Genomic DNA, 19629 nt, shown 5'->3' with positions numbered 1-19629 from the left:
AAATAGTGCCAAGTCCTTCATTAATAAGGAGGCTTAGGTACAATTGGATCCAAACTCTTTTAACTTTTTTTTTTTTTTTTTTTTTTCACATTTATTAAATATTTATTTATATTTATATTACATCAAACATAAACATCTATTTAATTTAATTTTGTATTATTTTTTATATAGTATCCAAACACATTTAATGAATATTCCCAACTAGGGATATTGACTAATCAAGTTGAGCCCAATTAGCACGGTTGCTCGGGTTCGACCAGCTAATAAATTTTTAAACTTGAACTTAAGTTCAAGTTCAAATAATAAGTTAAACTTAATTTGAACTTGAGCTCGATTTTGAATAAGTATCTATCATAACTTAAATAATCAAATTTTCTCTTTTTTCTTCAAACTATTTGATACTTAATTCAAACTTGAGTTTTTTGTGTTCAATGTGAGTACATTAGTATTCATAACTTGCTTCAATATTACATTCAAACTATTTATGCTTACTTCAAATTGAATTTTTTGAATTCAATCAATGCTAATGGTCGCAGAATCAGCATTTGAGAAAAAAAAAAAAAAAGGGTTAATTTTTTGAAGTTACAAATAATATAATTTATTATATATATATAAAAGAATATGTCTATTTGTTTTCCAATAATTTTATTCTTCTTGTTGTCATGTTTTGGAATAATTGCAAAATAAAAAGCTAAACCAACATCATTACCCTATATATTGGTAAATATTTATCTTTGTATATTTCGAAATTGATAAATAAATTTATCATTAAAAAGATTCTTACATAAAAGGTTTTTAATATATATTTTTTTCATTTCAATTATTATTTTTATTCTAGATATACACATGTTTTAAAAAATAAATATAAAAGAAATGATCAAATAAAATGGGTGAAGGGGCGCGTTGCCCCCGTCTAGGTCCACCTCTACATCCGAACACACCTACATCAGTCTAAACCTTATTTTTATGCTGTTCTTAGCTATATTTTCAATACTATGTTTTTAATGTTCATTATTTTTTATTTTTATTTTTATCTTATTTTTTATTTATTTTTTACATTCAATACTTAAGTTTTATTAAAATAATATATATATTTTGTTCAAAGTATTACATTCATTTACCTTACATCAAATAATTATTATTTGTTATTTTGTGTTTTTAAGTTTAATATTTTTGTTGAACACTCCTATTTGCGGATATATAAATTAATGATTACGTTTTCTTAATCGTTCGAATTGGTGAGTCGGTTATTCTACATCCGACATGGTATCAAACTCTAGCACTTCCAGATCTTGTCTGTCATGGTTCACACAGTGTGATTTGTCTTGTCAAACAATTTTTAGCAAAAACTTCTTACACTAATTTATGTTCAGCTTTACATGTTTATTTAAAAATATTTCAAATTCATTTATTTATTCGATTTATCTAAAAAAAATTCTTTAATTAACTCATTTATATATTTGCCACAATATTCTTACTTTGTATCACAATTAATCGAGAATATAATATTATGCTCTCTTCATTTACAAAAATTATGCAATTTGGTTGGATACAAAGACCACTACAAGTTAGTTATCAAATTATTCAAGTATATATTAATAATAAAATTAGTCTGGTAAAGAATGATTTGGTGGTGTAGGGTGGATCTTGTGACCGTGGTACTTGTCTAGTCGGTCCTAATTTGCCAGTAACTAAATATATGTATATATATATATATATACATATGTATATTTATTAAATACCATATCAAATATTATTTAAAAAAAAAGCCCAAATAAAGACCTAAACCTCAAGCAAAAAGCAAAACAAACCCACTATTTTCGTACCTGGGATCAATTTACAATTACAAATATCACTTGAAGAAATTTTCACATAAAATATTAGTGAAGAACACACTATTCTTTCTTTATCCTCATACAGGGAGACTGATCTGAACTCAATATTAAGTATACAAAAATTGCAAAAGCTTCACCAATGATTAGTCTAACTATTTCTTCTTCCACATGTAATTTCCTATGTAACAAAATAATTATTTCCCTTTCCCCATTTGTGTGCTTAAAACAAATATGTATTCGAGTGTGTCCAGATGCAATTTTTTTTTGGGGGCCAATTTCCATTAATGAGTGGAGGTTCTTATTGCAGTGTATGTCTACACACAGAGAAGCCACTGGCATCGATCATTCTGATGATTTAATGATTTTAATCTGATCAGAAAACCCCTTTCTCTGGCTATTCATCTTCTCCATGAATACTGCAACTGAATTTCTGAGTTGCTGCAAAATTTTGAGTGTTTATTTCATTAGTTTGTTAGACTGCAGAGTTCCATTTCAGGCATCAGATCATCAATAAATTCAAGAAAACAAAACCCCAACAAGATGGTGCACCAGATACAGACCTCATCACTTTCCCCTCTCTCTCTCTACAAATCTCAATGCCCCATTGCAACAAACACTTGTGAATTGTGAATTTGTGGTCTCTCTCTCTCAATCGCTCTCTAACACTGCTGCAAGTGCAACTGCCACTGCCAGTGCAACTGCATTGCTTTAATGTCGATTTGGTACGTGGAGGTGGATGAGTGACAGTGTAGGTTGGGAGGTAAGAGTATAATTGCAGAGGTTGAATCTGTTCTTGGGATAAGGTTTGCAGAAAATCCAAGTGAGGTTAGCAAAACAAACCCCCAATCGTTTTCGAACATCTTGCCCTATTACAACCCACCGCTCGCAGGATCGGACTCCATTGCCCCAATTTCCTACACGTATCCTCAACCCTGCGTAGGATCCAAGAGGTTACCTACGTAATACATTACAATACCATACACTGCCTACGCCCACGGTTTTGCAATTTTAGCCAAAATTAAAATCATACATACGCAACAAAAACAAGAAAACCAAACCCCATTTCCAGAAACTTGTTCCATTTTACCCAAAAAAGGGATAAAAATCGAATCTTGGCGGTCTGTTTCAGAAGCCCTAAAAGGTTATCCAAAATAGACTCGTAATTTTCTGTGGGCGTCTTGTACCTTTCTCCATCTATGCCCTACTATACTTTTCAGAGATACCAATGGATATGATTATTACAATTACAAATAAGGTTAAAGTTCAGAAATAAGTACACGAGAGAGAACATCTATATAATAGTTTGTAACTTGGATTCTTAGGGCCCCCTTCCTTTCAATTCTAATTTACCGATTCTTCTTCTTCTTGTTATTTTTTCTTTTTTGTTTGTTTTGGGTGTCAATGATAACTTCCTATGTCATGTGCAGCATCATCCATCCTTTCTGGGGTTTGTCCTTTTCTCCCTACTGCTGCAAGAGCCTCGTTTTTTCAGACCTTGATATCTGTAATTTTTTTTTGGAAGTTTGTAGTAGTTCCTGGGATTTTCACACAATTTCTGCTGTCCCATTCCCTTTTATGGTTACTGGAATTAAAAAAAATAAAAATAAAAAAAAATAAAATTTTAGGTTTGTTTTGGTATTTTGGAAGGGCTTTTCATTTTACTGACAGCACAGCAGCAGTAGTAGTAGTATTAGGGCAGATAGATTCCCCGATTTTATTCTCACAGAAATCCTCAAATTTCTTTCTTTTTCCAAACTGCCCCTTCTTTTTCGCCTATAAATAGCGACCCTTCTTCCTTAACCCCTCCTCACTACAATCCCGTCAAAGTTCCCAATTTTGCCCTTCTTACTGTTTTCCTCTCATCACTTTTTTTGCAATGGCTGCAGGTCACAGCAATGGAGAAATGGCGGCGGCGGCGGCGATCGCGGCGGCGGCGGCATTGCCGGCCACTCACCAGTTCGAGTTCCAGGAGCACGAGATCCTCTGGGGTAAGACCGCCGCCAATTCCTGCCGATGCCTCCGCCGCCACTTCCCTGGAGCTGGAATCCCGAAACCCCCCTCCGGCCTCCGGAGCTTCATCCCCCGCCGCATCCCGTCGGCCCCCATCGACATCCCGGGGTCCAGGACCCTACGCCCACCCTACTCCCGTCGAAACCGCCTCGACGACTTTTTCGTCGGCGCGCCGCGCATCAAGTCTGAGTTCCTCCGTTACAGCGACGAGGACGACGAGGAAGAGAAGCAGAAAGAAGACGAGGAGAAGGAAGAAGACGAGGATGGAGAGGAAGAAAACGAGGAGGAGATCATGGTCCCTCCGCACGTGTTCTTACAGAAGAGATACGCCCGTCGGCGCGTGATGTCGTACTCCATGTGCGAGGGTATTGGAAGGACCCTGAAAGGAAGAGACCTCAGCAACGTCCGCAACGCCATTCTCTACAAAACTGGATTTCTCGAGGACCCCCCGACGAAATAAATCTCCACCGCCGCCGCCGTCGCCGTCGCCGCTGAAATAAAGAAAGGGTTTTTTTTTTATGTCTGTCTGTTTTGTATGTCTGTTTTTGAGTCTGTCTGTGAGAGTCCTATCTGTCTGTTGTCTGTGAGAGTCTGTCTGTCTGTATCGTTTTTCGATTAATTATTTCTCTGCTGTTTCGATCCGTCGAATGAAGACGACGACGATGCATGTTTTGTATCAATGGAGTTTGCCCTTTCAGTACTGCTCTTACTCCTTCCTGTTCTTCCTTTCCATTTTTTTTTTTTTTTTTTTTTTAAATTTGGGTATGCAGACTCACTGTCTGGATAATTACAATAAAACCTGCAATAATTGCATGGATTAACGTTGGACTCAATTATATTAATTATTAATTAATCCAAAATCCAGATTGGATAATTAAATGATTATTAATTCCAAATCAGCATCACCATCAGCATGAGGAAAAAACGAGGGTATGGTAGGGGTAGGGGTAGGGATAGGGGGTAGGGTAGGGTCACCGTGAATTCAAATTTTAGGTGGTGTGGTGGTGTCGGTGCGTTTGTTTGTTTATTCGTTTGTATGTTTCTTTTAGTTACTTTCCTTTCTATTTTTGGCATATTGCGGCTGCCTCCTCTTTTTATTTTATTTTTATATTCTTTAATAGCTACAGTACACAACAGAATACATCAGGCTTCTTATTATTACACACAATATATTTTTTTTAAAATAAATATATATATTACACAATTTACTCTTTTATTATTTTTTCAATGACTTGTGTGTTTGTTTGTATTCACCCTTATATTTATTTTTTTTTTCATGTAAAATATATAAAAAATATATATATATATATTAAATTGATTTATATAGTTGGATTAATTGATTTATATTAAAATTAGATTCGATACCATGTCATCATACACGTGATCCAATTCTATAATTAGAAATTTTTATTTTAATGTGTTATCTAAATGCGAACATAAAACAATAATGGTAAAAAGTTATTATTATTATTATTTTTTTTGTCGGTTTGTATTGATGTTTATATCAAAGTATTGGATATAGTTCGTTATTCACGAGCGTTGTAAATGTTTTAGATTAGTTTTTGTCGGTTTGCATTAACATTTATGCGAGACAGATTTGATCTAATTTGCTATTTACTATGTTATCTATGTATTATAATTCACGTGTACTTATTGTTGATATTTTAAATAACTTTTTGTCGGATTATATTAAAAGTAATAACATAAGACTTAGGATAGATTGCTATTGATTATGTTGTTTCGTTAGTATTATAATTCACGTGAATTGTCAATATTTTTAAATTACTTTTTGTCGGATTATATTAATGTTTATATGAGAAGATTCGATTTTAGTTCGTTATCGACTTTGTTGTAATATAAGTAACACGTGTTATAGATGTCTGAAATTAACTATTGTCGCACTATATTAATGCTTATATAAGAAAAATTTGAGATAATTTGTTATCGACTATGTTGTTTTCTTAAATACTATAATTTACGTGTGTTATAGATTTTTAAATAACTTTTTGTCGGATTATTTAATATTTATGTTATAACATCCAAGTATTATCATTTTTTTAAGTATTTTACTATATTAATGTTTACATCATATTTGAGTAATTATTGACTTGGAGGTGTTGTAGATGTTCAAAAATTAATATTTGTTGGACTCTATAATTCTTTTTATTTTTGTTATTATTACTACATTAAAAAAAAAAAATCATTTAAATGTATTATATTCCTTTAACATCCAAGATGACTTGTTAATTTTATTGTTTTAACTATATAACATCGGTGATGGAAGATAAAAAAAAAAAAAATCATTATAGTGTTGATAATATTTTAAATATTGGTAGTCAACACATGAAATATAAAGTAATTGATAATTTATTATTCTTAATTTTATAATTCAATACAATATTGATATCATATTGTGTGCTGATAAATAATACATAATATAATTATAGACAACATATTATTTGCAATTAACATAATATAATCTCTCACAATCTATATTATAATTGATTTTAACAAATAATATAGTCATATACAATATTCCTACAAATATGAACAGATAATATATTTCCAAAATAACGGTACAAGACAAGGCTTGTAATAATATAATATAAATATAGCATACGAATCACAATAAATATGTTCATAAAATATGTCTTATAAGTATGAACGATTTTTCATTTTTTATTCTTTTTTTTTTTCAAAACTGTAAATATATATTTATATCAGAAAATTCAATATGTTTTTCTATTAGTGTTAGGATTTTATTCGTATTAGCATTGTCATTTGATGTAATGTTCTAAATACAACTATTTGTCGGATTCTATTGATTTTTTTGTTGGAAATTTTAGTTAAGTTCGTTATTGATCTTATTGTTTAACTGATATTACAATTCACGTGTGACATTAATGTTTCAAAATTAATTTTTGTCGGATTACATTCATATTTATGTTAGAAGATTCAAGTAAATTTTGCTATTAGTTTTTGTATTTTATATGTATTATAATTCTCGTTTAACGTCAATATTCTAAAGAAAATATTTGTCGGATTGTATTGGCTTTTGTGTTAGAAATCTTACTTAAGTTTGTTACCCAGTTTATTATTTAACCAATAATACAACTCACGAGTGACATCAATGTTCCAAAATTATTTTTTGGCGGATTGTGTTCATATTTATACCAAAAGATTCGGTAATATTTCTTATTAGTTTTAATATTTTATTTGTATGTATTATAATTCTGTCAATGTTCTAAAACAAATGTTAATTTGTCGGATTGTATTGATTTTTATGTCAAAAATTCTAGTTAAGTTTGTTATTTATTTTATTATTTCACTTATATTACATTTCACGTGTGACATTAATGTTCCAAAATAAGTTTTTTCCGAATTGTTTTCATATTTATATGAGAAGATTCGGTAAAGTTTGTTATTAGTTTCAATAATTTATCTGTATTATAATTCTCGTTTGACGTCAATATTTTAAAACAAATATTTGTCGGATTGTAATGATTATTATGTCAGAAATTCTAGTTAATTCCGTTATTTATTTAATTGTTTACCTGATATTACAATTCACGTGTGACATCAATATTTTAAAATTAATTTTTGTCGGCTTGTATTCATATTTATATCAAAAAATTCGGTAACGTTTGGTATTAGTTTTAATATTTTATCTGTATTATAGTTCTCGTTTGACGTCAATGTTCTAAAATAAATATATGTCGGATTCTATTAATTTTTATGTTAAAAATTCTAGTTAAGTTCGTTATTCATTTCATTATTTCATTGATATTACGATTCACGCGTGACATCAATGTTTCAAAATTAATTTTTGTCGGCTTGTATTTATATTTATATCAAAAAAATTGGTAACACTCGTTATTAGTTTTAATATTTTATTTGTATTATAATTCTCTTTTGACGTCAATGTTCTAAAATAAATATTTGTCGGATTGTATTAATTTTTATGTTAAAAATTCTAGTTAAGTTCGTTATTCAATATTTCATTATTTCACTGATATTACAATTCACGCGTGACATTAATGTTACAAAATTAATTTTTGTCGGATTATATTCATATTTATATCAAAAGATTCGGTAATGTTTGTTATTGTTATAATTAGTTTTATTAATTCATTTGCATTATAATTCTCGTTTGACGTCGTCAATAATGTTCTAAAATAAATATTTGTCGGATTGTATTAATTTTACGGTTAAAACTTCTAGTTAAGTTCGGTATTCATTTCATTATTTCACTGATATTACAATTAACGTGTGACATCAATGTTCCAAAATTAATTTTTGTCGGATTGTATTCATTTATATCAAAAGATTCGGTAACGTTTGTTATTAGTTTTAATATTTTTTATATATATATATGTATTATAATTCTCGTTTGACGTCAATGTTCTAAAATAAATATTTGTCGAATTGTATTAATTTTTATGTTAAAATTTTTAGTTAAGTTCCGTATTCAGTTCATTATTTAACTGATGTTACAATTCAAGTGTGACATCAATGTTCCAAAATTAATTTTTGTCGGATTGTATTCATATTTATATCAAAAGATTCGGTAATGTTTGTTATTGTTGTTATAAGTTTTAATACTTTATTTGTATTATAATTCTCGTTTGACGCCAATAATGTTCTAAAATAAATATTTGTCGGATTGTATTAATTTTTATATCAAAACTTTCTAGTTAAGTTGGTTATTCATTTTACGATTTCACCGATATTACAATTCACGTGTAACATCAATATTTAAAATCAATTTTTGTCTTAATATATATATATAATCAGTTAAGCTCGTTATGATTATATCCACACGATTTATTTTTATTTTTTATTTTTTATTTTTTTTTTACATTACACATAAACTTTGTTACAAAGTATTGATGAAATCACTAAGTAAAGTTTTAAGTTGAAAGATAGATGACTAATTAACGTATACTTCGAAAACATTGGTGGATAAAATAATGCATACAATCATTCGGACAATTATTAAGATATTTTACATGGACAAAATATATTAATGCATAAAGATTATTATTATTATTATTATAAGATAGTTCAAACAATTTTGTTTTTTTATTGGTTTGTGGTCTAGAACAACTTATGGCCCATAGAACAATGCATAACCAACTTATGGCCCAAAACATGTACCGTAACTTCTTATAGTCCAAAAAAAAAAAGTTATTTATTTTTAAAAATAAAAAAATTATTTTCTTGTATCAAATTTTATAGTAGCAAAGTATATCAATTTGTATAACAATCATTAAATCTTATTTTCCTTAAAAATAAAATTGTAAATTGTATTATGCTATTATTATTTTTTTTGGGATGACGTGGAAATTCGCAGCGATTATCCGAAAATGCATATTGATTAAATTTTCGGCCGAATCTAATATCCTGCAAACCAGACTCGACAGAAAAATTATCCTATATTTTATAATATATATATAACTTTAAAAATATAAAGGTGATGATATCAATTCAAATGAACCCTTTCAACTATATTTTATACTCTCGCTGTGCCATTCAAATTTTTTTACTTTTTATAATAAATTTAAAAATAATAATATTTTATTACTTTATAAAAATATATAAAAATTTTAATATTTTGATCCTCTTGTCAATAGGTTCTCTCTTACCGATTTTTATTATTATTATTATTAAAAAATAAATATTTGGATATTAATTTATAATTAATTTTATTTGTATTTGTATTTGTATGGGTAGGTATACTTTTGAGTGCATAAAAAGGGTACTGTATTTCTACTGTGCAGGCAAAGATTCCAGTTTTATATTGATTTGGATAGGTGGATTCGTCGGTGCGAGGATTCGGAGATGGAGAATGCTGGTTCGTTAGAACGGGCGATGGCGTGAAACTGTGGGAATCTTTCAAATTTTATCCACTTAAGCAGTTGCTGAGCTTTCGAATGGTGTACTTACACCCTAGCCGTTTTTTCTGAATAAATTCCGCAGCATTTTATGGTAAAGTTTTATGTATGAGGGAGCAATATTTAGTTACTACAGAAAAATGATGTTCATTTCTGTGTGTCGTTGTTGTTAAAATTCTGCGTATAGATTCAATAATCACGACAGAACTGTGTAGTCTCTGAGTGGATTAACACTAGTTGATTGAATTTGGTGTCTTTTAGAATCTAGCATAATATGTTCGCGTTGTTGTTGATGTGGTGTTGTTGGAAAGAAGTATTTTATTCCTGCCGAATGCCTGAATGAATCAACTGAAGCAGAAGACAGAAGAAAATGCATTTACGCATATTGGTGGTGTCGCTAGGGTATGCTTATTAGTTTGATTAATAGTGTTTATGATGTAAATAGAATTGTAAATTTGCCCATTATATTTTCCCTACAATATGATTTCTATTTATGCATCTCATTTCCGCTTCTGTACAAAATAGGATGATATTATTTGTCATTGAAATAATTTAAATGGCATTGCTGTGCATCATATTGGTTTACTGTTGTCCCTGCACAAGCACAAGTTGACCTGAAGATCTTTTTAATCTATTACTATTATTGATTTTAGGGAATGCCATGCTAACTCATTTCATTGAACACAATTTGTGATTCAAATGTCATATCTTGATACATGGACACATAGAAGGGAATACTGGATTTACATTCTACTTTTGTTGGCTAGATATCTTCATGTGACATCTTCCTGTGATCAATGTGTGTCTGTTGGTTTTACATGCTTTCGTTCAGTATACATCTTGTTGTATCCGTCAATAAATTCTCTCCTAAACAGGACTTCACTGGATTTTGATGCTTACATTGGCATCTCTGTTGGGCAAGGGCTCAGCTGATTTGAGATCTAAAAGGCAATTTTTTTTTTACATGCACCTGAGAAGTTACTCTGGTATGCACTTGTGGCCAGTGAGCCTGCTAACTTGTTATAGATTTTTGATATGTGAAGGTGATTTCACTTCTTTTTATTGTGCCTCAAATGTGTTGAGGTGATGATACTCCATGGAGTCGTATGTAATTGAGTCTAGTATAAATGACACTTAGATCTTAACCAAAAGGCTGGGGTATAGAGGGAATAGAGGAAAGTGGGAATAGAGGATTTGATGCCAATGCTGGGATAGGTATAAATGACACTAAAAATGCCAAATGTAGTGTTTTGGTTTTTTACTAAGATGGCTGCCACTGCCAGGCAGCAACTCCTTCTACAAATATCCCAGAGGTGTTATATGCAGGCTGTGTCATTTCATTTTCTCAAAGATTCTCTTCCCTATTGAGTATTGTGCTGCTTTGCTTCTCTTTTTACACTTTTCAGTAAATAGCTTTATTTTCTTCAAAGATTTTACCTAGATGTTCAACCCTGACTCCAAGAATATGTGTTTGAAATGCAGAAATTGGTGAAAGAATATCTCAATATGTTTGTGATTTTGAACCTCTCAATCAACCTGGTGGCCACTGCCACTCTTCTGGCTGGAGAATTTCTTTGTGATATAACAAGTCCTTTTTCCTTTTCTACAGTTTGTCTATTTGGTACAACAGGGTAATAAAATTTCCCAATAGAAAGCTTGAATTGGATAACTTCTTGTTGAACTGCAGTGCAGAATCCTTTTTCACTTGTTACCATTCCCCTGCATCAATAATATCTATTTTCACCTTATGCAACATTTCTACTGCAGTCTGTGAGCAGTAATGCCTAAGCATTTCATCAGTGGAGAAGCAACAGATTCACACCATCAAAGCAGGGAAAAAATCTCAACGACCAACTGCAAGGGGAAATTATCCATGGAATTATTACAATTCCAGTTTAAAGCATCTAATAAAGATTCTTCTTTTTGCAACTGTTGCTTTCGAGTGGTTATTAAAAGTGTTAGGCAAATGGGGCTATCGTGTTTGGTCATGGATCAGCAACACTAAAACTCAAGAGATTGTTTGGGCACAGGACATTGATGATGATGTCTCATAAGTGGAGCCTCAAGACTAACACATCATCTTTCCACTCAGATAAGGATATCTTTTCCCTTGCTTCTTATATGTTTCATTCACCTTTACTTATTATATATGTATCTAATGTTGTCATATCTTGTGCAAATCAAGGAAAATATAACGTAAGCCTACATCTAGAAGCTACCTAAGATAGGTCATACACACAGGGTCATACATGACTCTGATTAGAATACATAAACGGTGGTTATACTCACAAAGCTTTACTATTGGCTAAATTATTTAATTGTGGGGTTTGAAACAAGAATATGATAGAGCTATACTTCAACTTGGAAACTGTTGTTTGCTTCTTTGAAATGACATTAAATGATGGGGTAGAAAAGATGGAGTGTTCCACCTACCAACAATGCTTGGTCAAAAAAGTAGGATAGCTTTAGGTAGAGGCAAGTAATTAAATGCTGTGTGAAATGGACTTCTTCTCCTTCCTTTTCCACCACATCCCCAGTGTTTTTCCTGAAATCAGCATCCAATCTAAAAACTCTAAGGAAATAACAGATAGATAGATAGATGTGGTAATAATACGATTCAACTTTGTATATTAGATAGCTTGGTATTACATGAATCTACTGTGTACTGATGATCTCATAAACTACCACATTTATAGGGTCGAAGATTTAGTAACCAATAGCATGGCCTAATGTAGACAAGCTTGGTTTAGAAGTTAGAACCACAAGAACTCAAAACACAGTTTGGATTGTAACTATATAAATCTGCTATGCTTTTGTAGTACCTGTTTGTCCATGGATCTGATTGTGAGGGGCATACATGTTCCATCTTTGTGTATTCCCAAAGAAAAATAGAGAAATAAAAACACAGTGAGGTAGCAGAATGAAAAGAAACAAAATCAAAGAAGATTGATGCACCTGATTTTGGATTTTCATGGACATATACACCTGTGGTAGTATTGTGTGTGTATATATATATATATATACGTGATATTGGCACGGCTCAATCAAAATGACCGAGCTCTATAACCATGGAGCACAGCTTTCTAATTGAACCGCACCAATATCTCGTATGCTTCCTCATTGCTGCTCTCATGCTGCTGCTCTCTTGAGTAGAACTTGGTTATCAACCAACATTCTTTGTAGCTAAGACTATGAATCGAAAACAGCACGGAAAAAACAAGTACTGGGGTTGCATAGTACTTAAATTGCTGCCGGCGTATGAGGTAGCAGAAGGGATTTATTTATTAACTGATTGATACCAAGAGAGAGCTAGGCTTGTTTCAATGAAGAATATGACTCCTTTCCTTCCCATGAGGACTATATATACATATAGATAGATATGTAAGTGTTGTAGAAATAGATGTGTTGTGAACAGGTTTTGGGGTGGTGGGGTGGGGTGGGATGGGATGTGGGGGGGGGGGGGGGGGTGTATAAGCAGCAGGCATTAAATTTGCCAACAACCAAAACAACAAAAAGGAGGGTATATTTACTCAAAAGCAATGTAACGATGAAAAAGGTCAGTGGAGCAAATCTGGAGTCTTGAATGTGCATTAATGTGGTCGAGGAAAAGGTATGGCAATGCTATCACTGCTGTTTGTGTTTTTGAATTTCAAATTAAAACCACATTCCTTATTGCTCATTATATTGTTTCCTTTCTCTTAATGAATGAGTGAATACTAATAATAATATTCTGCCAAAACATGCATGCATGCATTTATAGGTCACCAAACATAAACTACTGTGCTTATTATTGCACTTGTTTTCTACATCTATATATATATATATATATTGTTATGTAATTTAGATCCATGCTTATTCATTGCACCGTGATTTTGGATTTGAAATATTTTGAATAAGAATTCTATCTTAAATGTTATATTTGAATGAAAATTTATTGGCTGATACTATATGTTTTTTTGAGGGGATCTGTGGATATCAATAAATGGTAATACATTTATGAGTGTGTTCCGGATGGAAATTTATTTATGATTTTTGGGTTGTTTACTTGATGTTATGAAAAAAGTAGTAGTCATTAGTTTTTATAGGGAATACTAACAAATCACATAAATGAATAATAAGAAATACTTCCATTGTAAGAACAGTCACTAGTGAAGAGCCATTATTGGGATATTTCTTTAGGCGACAATTGATATAGTATATAGTATATTGAATTATTTTGCACGTTGAAAAATATCATTACAATACAGAAAAATGGGTATGTTAGGATTGTACTTGGTATTATTTTGGTTTTAATTTTTTATTCAAACAGTGACTTAGATGTTATATTTTGTGAGAAAATGACTATTTATTTTGTGTTTTTGGATGAATAATGTTAGGTATTGAGAATTGTATTGATAATATAAAAAACAGTAATATTTGTGTTTAATGATTGAATCTTTGTGTATATATATATATTACATATATTGTGTTAAACATGTATATATATATATATATATATGATATAAATCTTAGATTTGTTTATGCTAGGTGAAGGTGTAGAGAATGAATTTAAAATTAAGTTTGTTTATTTATTCGTTTATATAAGATTTAATAAGGGCGTGTTAGCTACCAATGGACCATTTAAATTTTAAGTTTCTTGAATGTAATGGACCACTGGCTTTTATGCATCTATGAATTGTCATGATCTTGAGCGTACAATGCTGTAAAATTACTTAGGGTGTGTTAAATATTATTTTCGAACTGTTGTGGTATTTTTGAGTTATCTTTGGGAAAAAAAAAAAATGAAGGAGATATAGCATTAAATAATAATATAAATTTAAATAAAAAGTCATTTTGTGGGATCCATTTGGCTGTGGTGTTTTGAATTGTTTTACTATTTTGTAAATTAAAAGTAAATTGGATTATGTTATTTTAGCATCATTTTCTATTTCTTCAATTGCAATCTTTCATTTATTAATTTTTTTTTCTTCGTAAAAGATCACATTAAATTACTATAGACATAAGGCTGCTTGGGTTTTTTTTTTTCCCTGTTTAAATAATATTTTTATATTATATTTTATAAGAGAGTTCATCTTTCTATTTTGATTTCTAACTTATTTGGTCATTTTATACACTTTAATTTTATTTTAAAATTTAAATTTAAATTTTTAATTTTAATTAGATTAATTTGTTATCTTAATATTAATTTATTATTAATTCTATTATACAATAATTATTTTTACTAATATACTTTTAATCTGTTAGTAATTATATTCTTCATGAATTTGTGTATTTACAATAAAGTGGACCACCCGATAAGGAGAGAGAATATTTTTATTTGAGTGGCCATTATTATGCAAATAAAGCACACCATGTGTACAAGTTTATCACTTGACAATGTATTGTTACTCTCGGAATTTATTCTTATTTTCTATTTTCGGTTCCACATGATTTGTTCTTTTTTTTTTTGGAAAATTGATTATATACTTTAATCATTAAAATTTAAATTTTTTTTAATTTTAATTAAACTATTTAGTTATCTTAATCTATAATTATTTTTACTAAATAATAATTATTTTTACTAATATATTTCTTAATTACTTAGTAATTATACTTTATAAATTTTTATATTTACAGTAATGCGTTAATCTTATCTAGGACAGAGTGAGTATATTTTAAAGTAAATTAATTTTTGAGTTTATTTTGCATTAAAAAAATTTTGATAAAATATCTCCTTTGTCTTAACTCAATGCATACATATATATTTATCATTTTGTTTATTTTACTAAAATTATTTTTTTATTATAATAAAATTAATTAAATATCAATACCAAAATATTTTTATATAAATTATAAATATATTATTAGATATATAATTAATTTAGATGTAAATTAAAAAAACAAAAATACTAAAATTATTTTATGTTTTTGTTAACTAATAAGATATTATTAATATTATTTTTTAATCTAAAAACTTCAAAGGTCTTTTAAATTGAGACGAAAGAAATATTTTTTTGTTTAAGGGTTAAAAAAATAATACTAACTAAACCAACCAAAAAATAAAATTATATATATATATATAGTTGACTTTGCGTGGTTGGTGTGGCTTTTTGTTTATGGACAAACATACAATCTAATAAAGAATTTATTTCTTCTTGGACTTAAATCTTGAATTTACTAATATAAACATTACCTACGCTCTTTGTATGTATATGTGTACTTTTCAAACCTACATTAATCAATCCAAACCCAACCAAACAAATCCTCCAATTTGTATATAGAATATATATATATATATATAACCTAGGAACTGCAGCCGAATCACAATGATATTTCTTGCCAACATATAATATGACACTTCTGACTCACAAATCACTCGAAGCCAAGCATATCGGAATTCCAGGAGGGCCTCACAAATCAATACGAATCCTTTAAGTATGTTTCTGTCTTCATTGAAATATGCATTCTTAATTCTAAACTTCTTTCTGTGGGGCTTTCGAAAAAAAATATGCAAATTGGTCTGTTCAATTCATTTAACTTATCTTCAACTTCGTATGGTCTGACATCGACTCATTCACGGGAGTTGGCGTAGCAACGGTCCAACTCCGGAATATCACATACAAGCATGAAAATGCATCTCCTAATAATATATACAGAGCCTCGGACCTTTCTTCTCTGCACCTATTGTTGCCGCCATCCCTTCCACAACCTTCTTCTCTGCGTCACCACGGCCGATGGTCCCGACTCATTATGACCACGTCGCCCAGCCCCATTGCTAGGCTACCTTGCTTGCTGCATTAATCCTTATTACATGAAATTAATGACGACTACATAATTGTATAATTCAGAGGTCCATATATACCCCATCTTATGTATAATATTTGTAGAGCTAGGGCCTTAACTTTGCATTGCACGTGATGCAGGTAGCCAGTGCACGTGATGCAGGAAGGAAGGAGGACCATATAATATATATGTATATGTATATGTGTGTGCATGTATGTACTGCCACTGCTAATTGCTATTGAATTCGGTCAGATTATCCAAAGTGCATTATTATATTTATATACTTTTGTCTAAAAAAAATAATTTACGTATTTTATTCAATACAAATTAAACAATAAAATTCTATAAATTAGTATTATTCTATCACATTTGTTCAAATATATTAAAAAAATATATAAAATTAAATCTTATTCTATCGCACTCTGTTCAAATATATTAAATAAAAATATAAAATTAAATCGGATAAAAAAAATTTATTTAGAGTTAGTTTAGATATTAATTTTAAAAATTATTCGATATAATTTCGCATAACAAAATTTGACTAACTTTTTTTGAGCAGATACAAGAAGAAAAAATTCGCAAATCTCATCCATAATCTAGAGCGCGCGTGAAACTGCTAAACGACGTCGTACCGTACGTATGCAAGATTTGAACCAGCCACCTTTTTCGGGTGAAAGGAGGTTTCTTTGTTGATTCAAATATCATCTTATGTATGCATCCATTTTCGTGTACAAAGTCACAAACCCTAATTTATTTCTTCAAAACAGTCGCTATTAAAGTAGCTTTTTTTTTCATCTGCTTGATTTTGACGTCCATCAAGTGCTCGTGCTCGTCCTTCCAGGCTTCTTCTGTAAGTTTGGAGAAACCCCTTTGCGTGAATCTCTGTTTCACTCTTCTTTGCGGGCAAGAATTACAATAATGTGGGAGGACCATATGATTGTGTTTGTGATTTGAGTGTTTTTTGAGTTGCTGCATTTTATTAGAGCAGAAGAAGTTCCTTTACTGGTTTGTTCTTGATGTTGTTTCGATGTCTCGAATTTGCAGACAGAAATAGGACTTCCAGTCTTGCGATGGCGACGAGTTCTTATAAACACTCTAAACCTTTTGGTACGTTCTTGCAAATTTAAATATTTTGCATTTAATGCCGGCGCTTTTGTGACGATGAATCATTGCTTTATTCCTGGGGATTCGTTGGTGTGTAACCGACCTTAGCAATGACCTTTTTCTTACACCTCTTTCGTTAAAGTAAAATTAATGAATTGGGGAAGGAAGTAAACTGTTTCTTTCGTGGATTTGGTTTCTTACTATTAATTTTTGATTGCTTATTTATGTTTTCACATTGTTGCAAGTTTTGTAGAAATCCGTTGCATGAGTATTTTACATTACAGTAATCTTTTAAAAGTTTTTCGCTAATGTCATTCAAAAGATCCTTTGAGGCTTCGGTTTTAACTGACTGATATGGAAAGCTTCTCAAGATTACTATTTGATCGAATGTAAATTATGTGCACTAACCAATGTGGATTATCTCTTTGATGTGTTTTTATTTAGTAATTCGCTAACATGTGTTGAAATTGGGCTTAATTCCTATCCATCCTGTTAATAATCTATGCGGGAAGGAGATTTAATTGCAGTTGCAGATACTATGATCAAATGGTTGTTCTTCCAATGACAATGTGGTATTTGTTCTGGCTTTTTATTTTCTGAATATGCTAATGATTTGGTTTTCGTCACTCAGAAAAAAGACGGGAAATATCTGCTCAGATCAGGGAGAAATTTTCTGATAGAGTTCCAGTAAGATGTATTTTTTGATTAAGTAGTTATCTGTTTCTTGAATCTCCAACCTCTTTTTTTACTATTTTATCTCTTTTCAGCTTATTATTGAGAAGGCAGCAGGAAGTGAAGTTCCTGACATTGATAGGAAGGAGTAAGTGACACTAAGTTTCTTTGTGTATGCATATATGCATTATTGTTCGTATTCATTTAATATATGCTTAATGGTTAGTTTATGGTTAGTGAAGGTAGGTGTAAATTCTCAACTGTAATTTAACGAACAATTTGTCTTGGTGTGGTAACAAACTGAATGAATCTATTCCTCATGGTTCTACTGTCAAATCTTAGATGTATGTGTTGGATTCGATGCTGTCTATTTTGTTGTCTATTCCTCGTTTCAATGAGGGTCTTGATAGGATGGACTTTTAATCATATATATGGGTTATGAAGGAGCTCTGTAAATTCTTTTGGCACATTTTCTATAAACATTTGACTGTCTTGTGGAGGATGGTTCGATAAACTGTATTGTGAAATTCGAAACTATAGAATTGTTGGATAAGCACTAGTTTGCTCCAATTGACTAGATGAATGCACCTTAATTGTTCTTTTTCTGTCTCTACAGATTCCTTGTTCCTACTGATTGGACTGTTGGACAGTTTGTTTATGTCATCCGGAACAGGATCAAATTGAGTGCTGAGAAAGCTATATTCATATTTGTCGATAACATGCTGCCTCCAACAGGTGAGTTGGCTGTTTATGTTGTTGGATTGTCCTATATATTGACTTTCACGTTCTTAATTTACAATGTGTTCAATATCGATCCAGGGATGCTGATGTCTGCAATTTATGAGGAACACAAGGATGAAGATGGGTTTATCTACATGACTTATAGTGGTGAGAACACATTTGGTTAGGGAATCGGGACTACGTAGATATGGGTATATATGCATAGCATTTTTTAATTTTTTTTTAACTGTAAATTTTCATCCATATTCTATTTTGTTTGGGTATATTTGCCTGACCCTAGCTGACTACCATTTACATTTTTGAATCATTCTTTGGCAAATTTACAAGCACTACTTCATTGTTGAGACTGATGATTTATCAATTAGTTGATTTACTTTACTATATGTTTGGCACAGAATATCTGTTTCTCATTGCATTTTGCTAGTTCTACTGAGGGTTGGGTATTTTGTGCATTTTTATGTAGAATTTGAACAACTCCATTGTTAAGTGAAAAAAATAAGCCCATCTAGAGACAAAGCTTTTCATTGGCAACCAAGACTCATTTGAAATATCAATGATCTTCCCTGATCATGTTGTAGATGTTTTCTTTTGGCATTTACTTCTTACCCACT

General features: G+C 30.7%; 2 protein-coding genes and 2 long non-coding RNA genes across 6 annotated transcripts; 3 read left to right on the top strand and 1 right to left on the bottom strand.

The window, feature by feature from the left end:
• The first annotated feature begins 3660 nt into the window (after positions 1 to 3660).
• Positions 3661 to 4503, top strand: LOC127247935 (uncharacterized). Its single transcript, XM_051270030.1, has one exon. The coding sequence runs from the start codon at positions 3712 to 3714 to the stop codon at positions 4303 to 4305; it is 594 nt and encodes a 197-aa protein (XP_051125987.1). The 5' UTR covers positions 3661 to 3711; the 3' UTR covers positions 4306 to 4503.
• Positions 4504 to 9587: 5084 nt separating this feature from the next.
• On the top strand, positions 9588 to 11859 carry LOC127247667 (uncharacterized). Its single transcript, XR_007837905.1, has 4 exons — positions 9588 to 9833; positions 10615 to 10725; positions 11222 to 11370; positions 11507 to 11859. It is a non-coding gene; the product is annotated as an uncharacterized LOC127247667 (long non-coding RNA).
• LOC127247668 (uncharacterized) lies at positions 11171 to 13149 on the bottom strand. Its single transcript, XR_007837906.1, has 2 exons — positions 12562 to 13149; positions 11171 to 12284 (listed from the first exon to the last, which is right to left on the bottom strand). It is a non-coding gene; the product is annotated as an uncharacterized LOC127247668 (long non-coding RNA).
• A 2919-nt stretch (positions 13150 to 16068) lies between these two features.
• Positions 16069 to 19512, top strand: LOC127247666 (autophagy-related protein 8d-like). 3 transcript variants are annotated; one of them, XM_051269626.1, is made up of 7 exons: positions 16069 to 16713; positions 17061 to 17351; positions 17546 to 17608; positions 18237 to 18292; positions 18373 to 18425; positions 18894 to 19012; positions 19097 to 19512. In XM_051269626.1, exons 3-7 carry the CDS (start codon positions 17572 to 17574, stop codon positions 19183 to 19185), a joined length of 354 nt encoding a protein of 117 aa, XP_051125583.1. In that variant the 5' UTR covers positions 16069 to 16713; positions 17061 to 17351; positions 17546 to 17571; the 3' UTR covers positions 19186 to 19512. The 3 variants fall into 3 exon arrangements, with proteins under 3 accessions (XP_051125583.1, XP_051125584.1, XP_051125582.1); XM_051269627.1 differs by lacking the exons at positions 16069 to 16713; positions 17061 to 17351 and adding an exon at positions 17403 to 17421; XM_051269625.1 differs by lacking the exons at positions 16069 to 16713; positions 17061 to 17351 and having other exon boundaries at positions 17459 to 17608.
• Positions 19513 to 19629: the final 117 nt, after the last annotated feature.

Source organism: Andrographis paniculata, unplaced genomic scaffold (genome assembly GCF_009805555.1).
Source record: "Andrographis paniculata isolate CXL003 unplaced genomic scaffold, ASM980555v1 Contig32END, whole genome shotgun sequence".
NCBI lineage: Eukaryota > Viridiplantae > Streptophyta > Magnoliopsida > Lamiales > Acanthaceae > Andrographis > Andrographis paniculata.
This window is presented reverse-complemented; position numbering and strand designations above follow the sequence as displayed.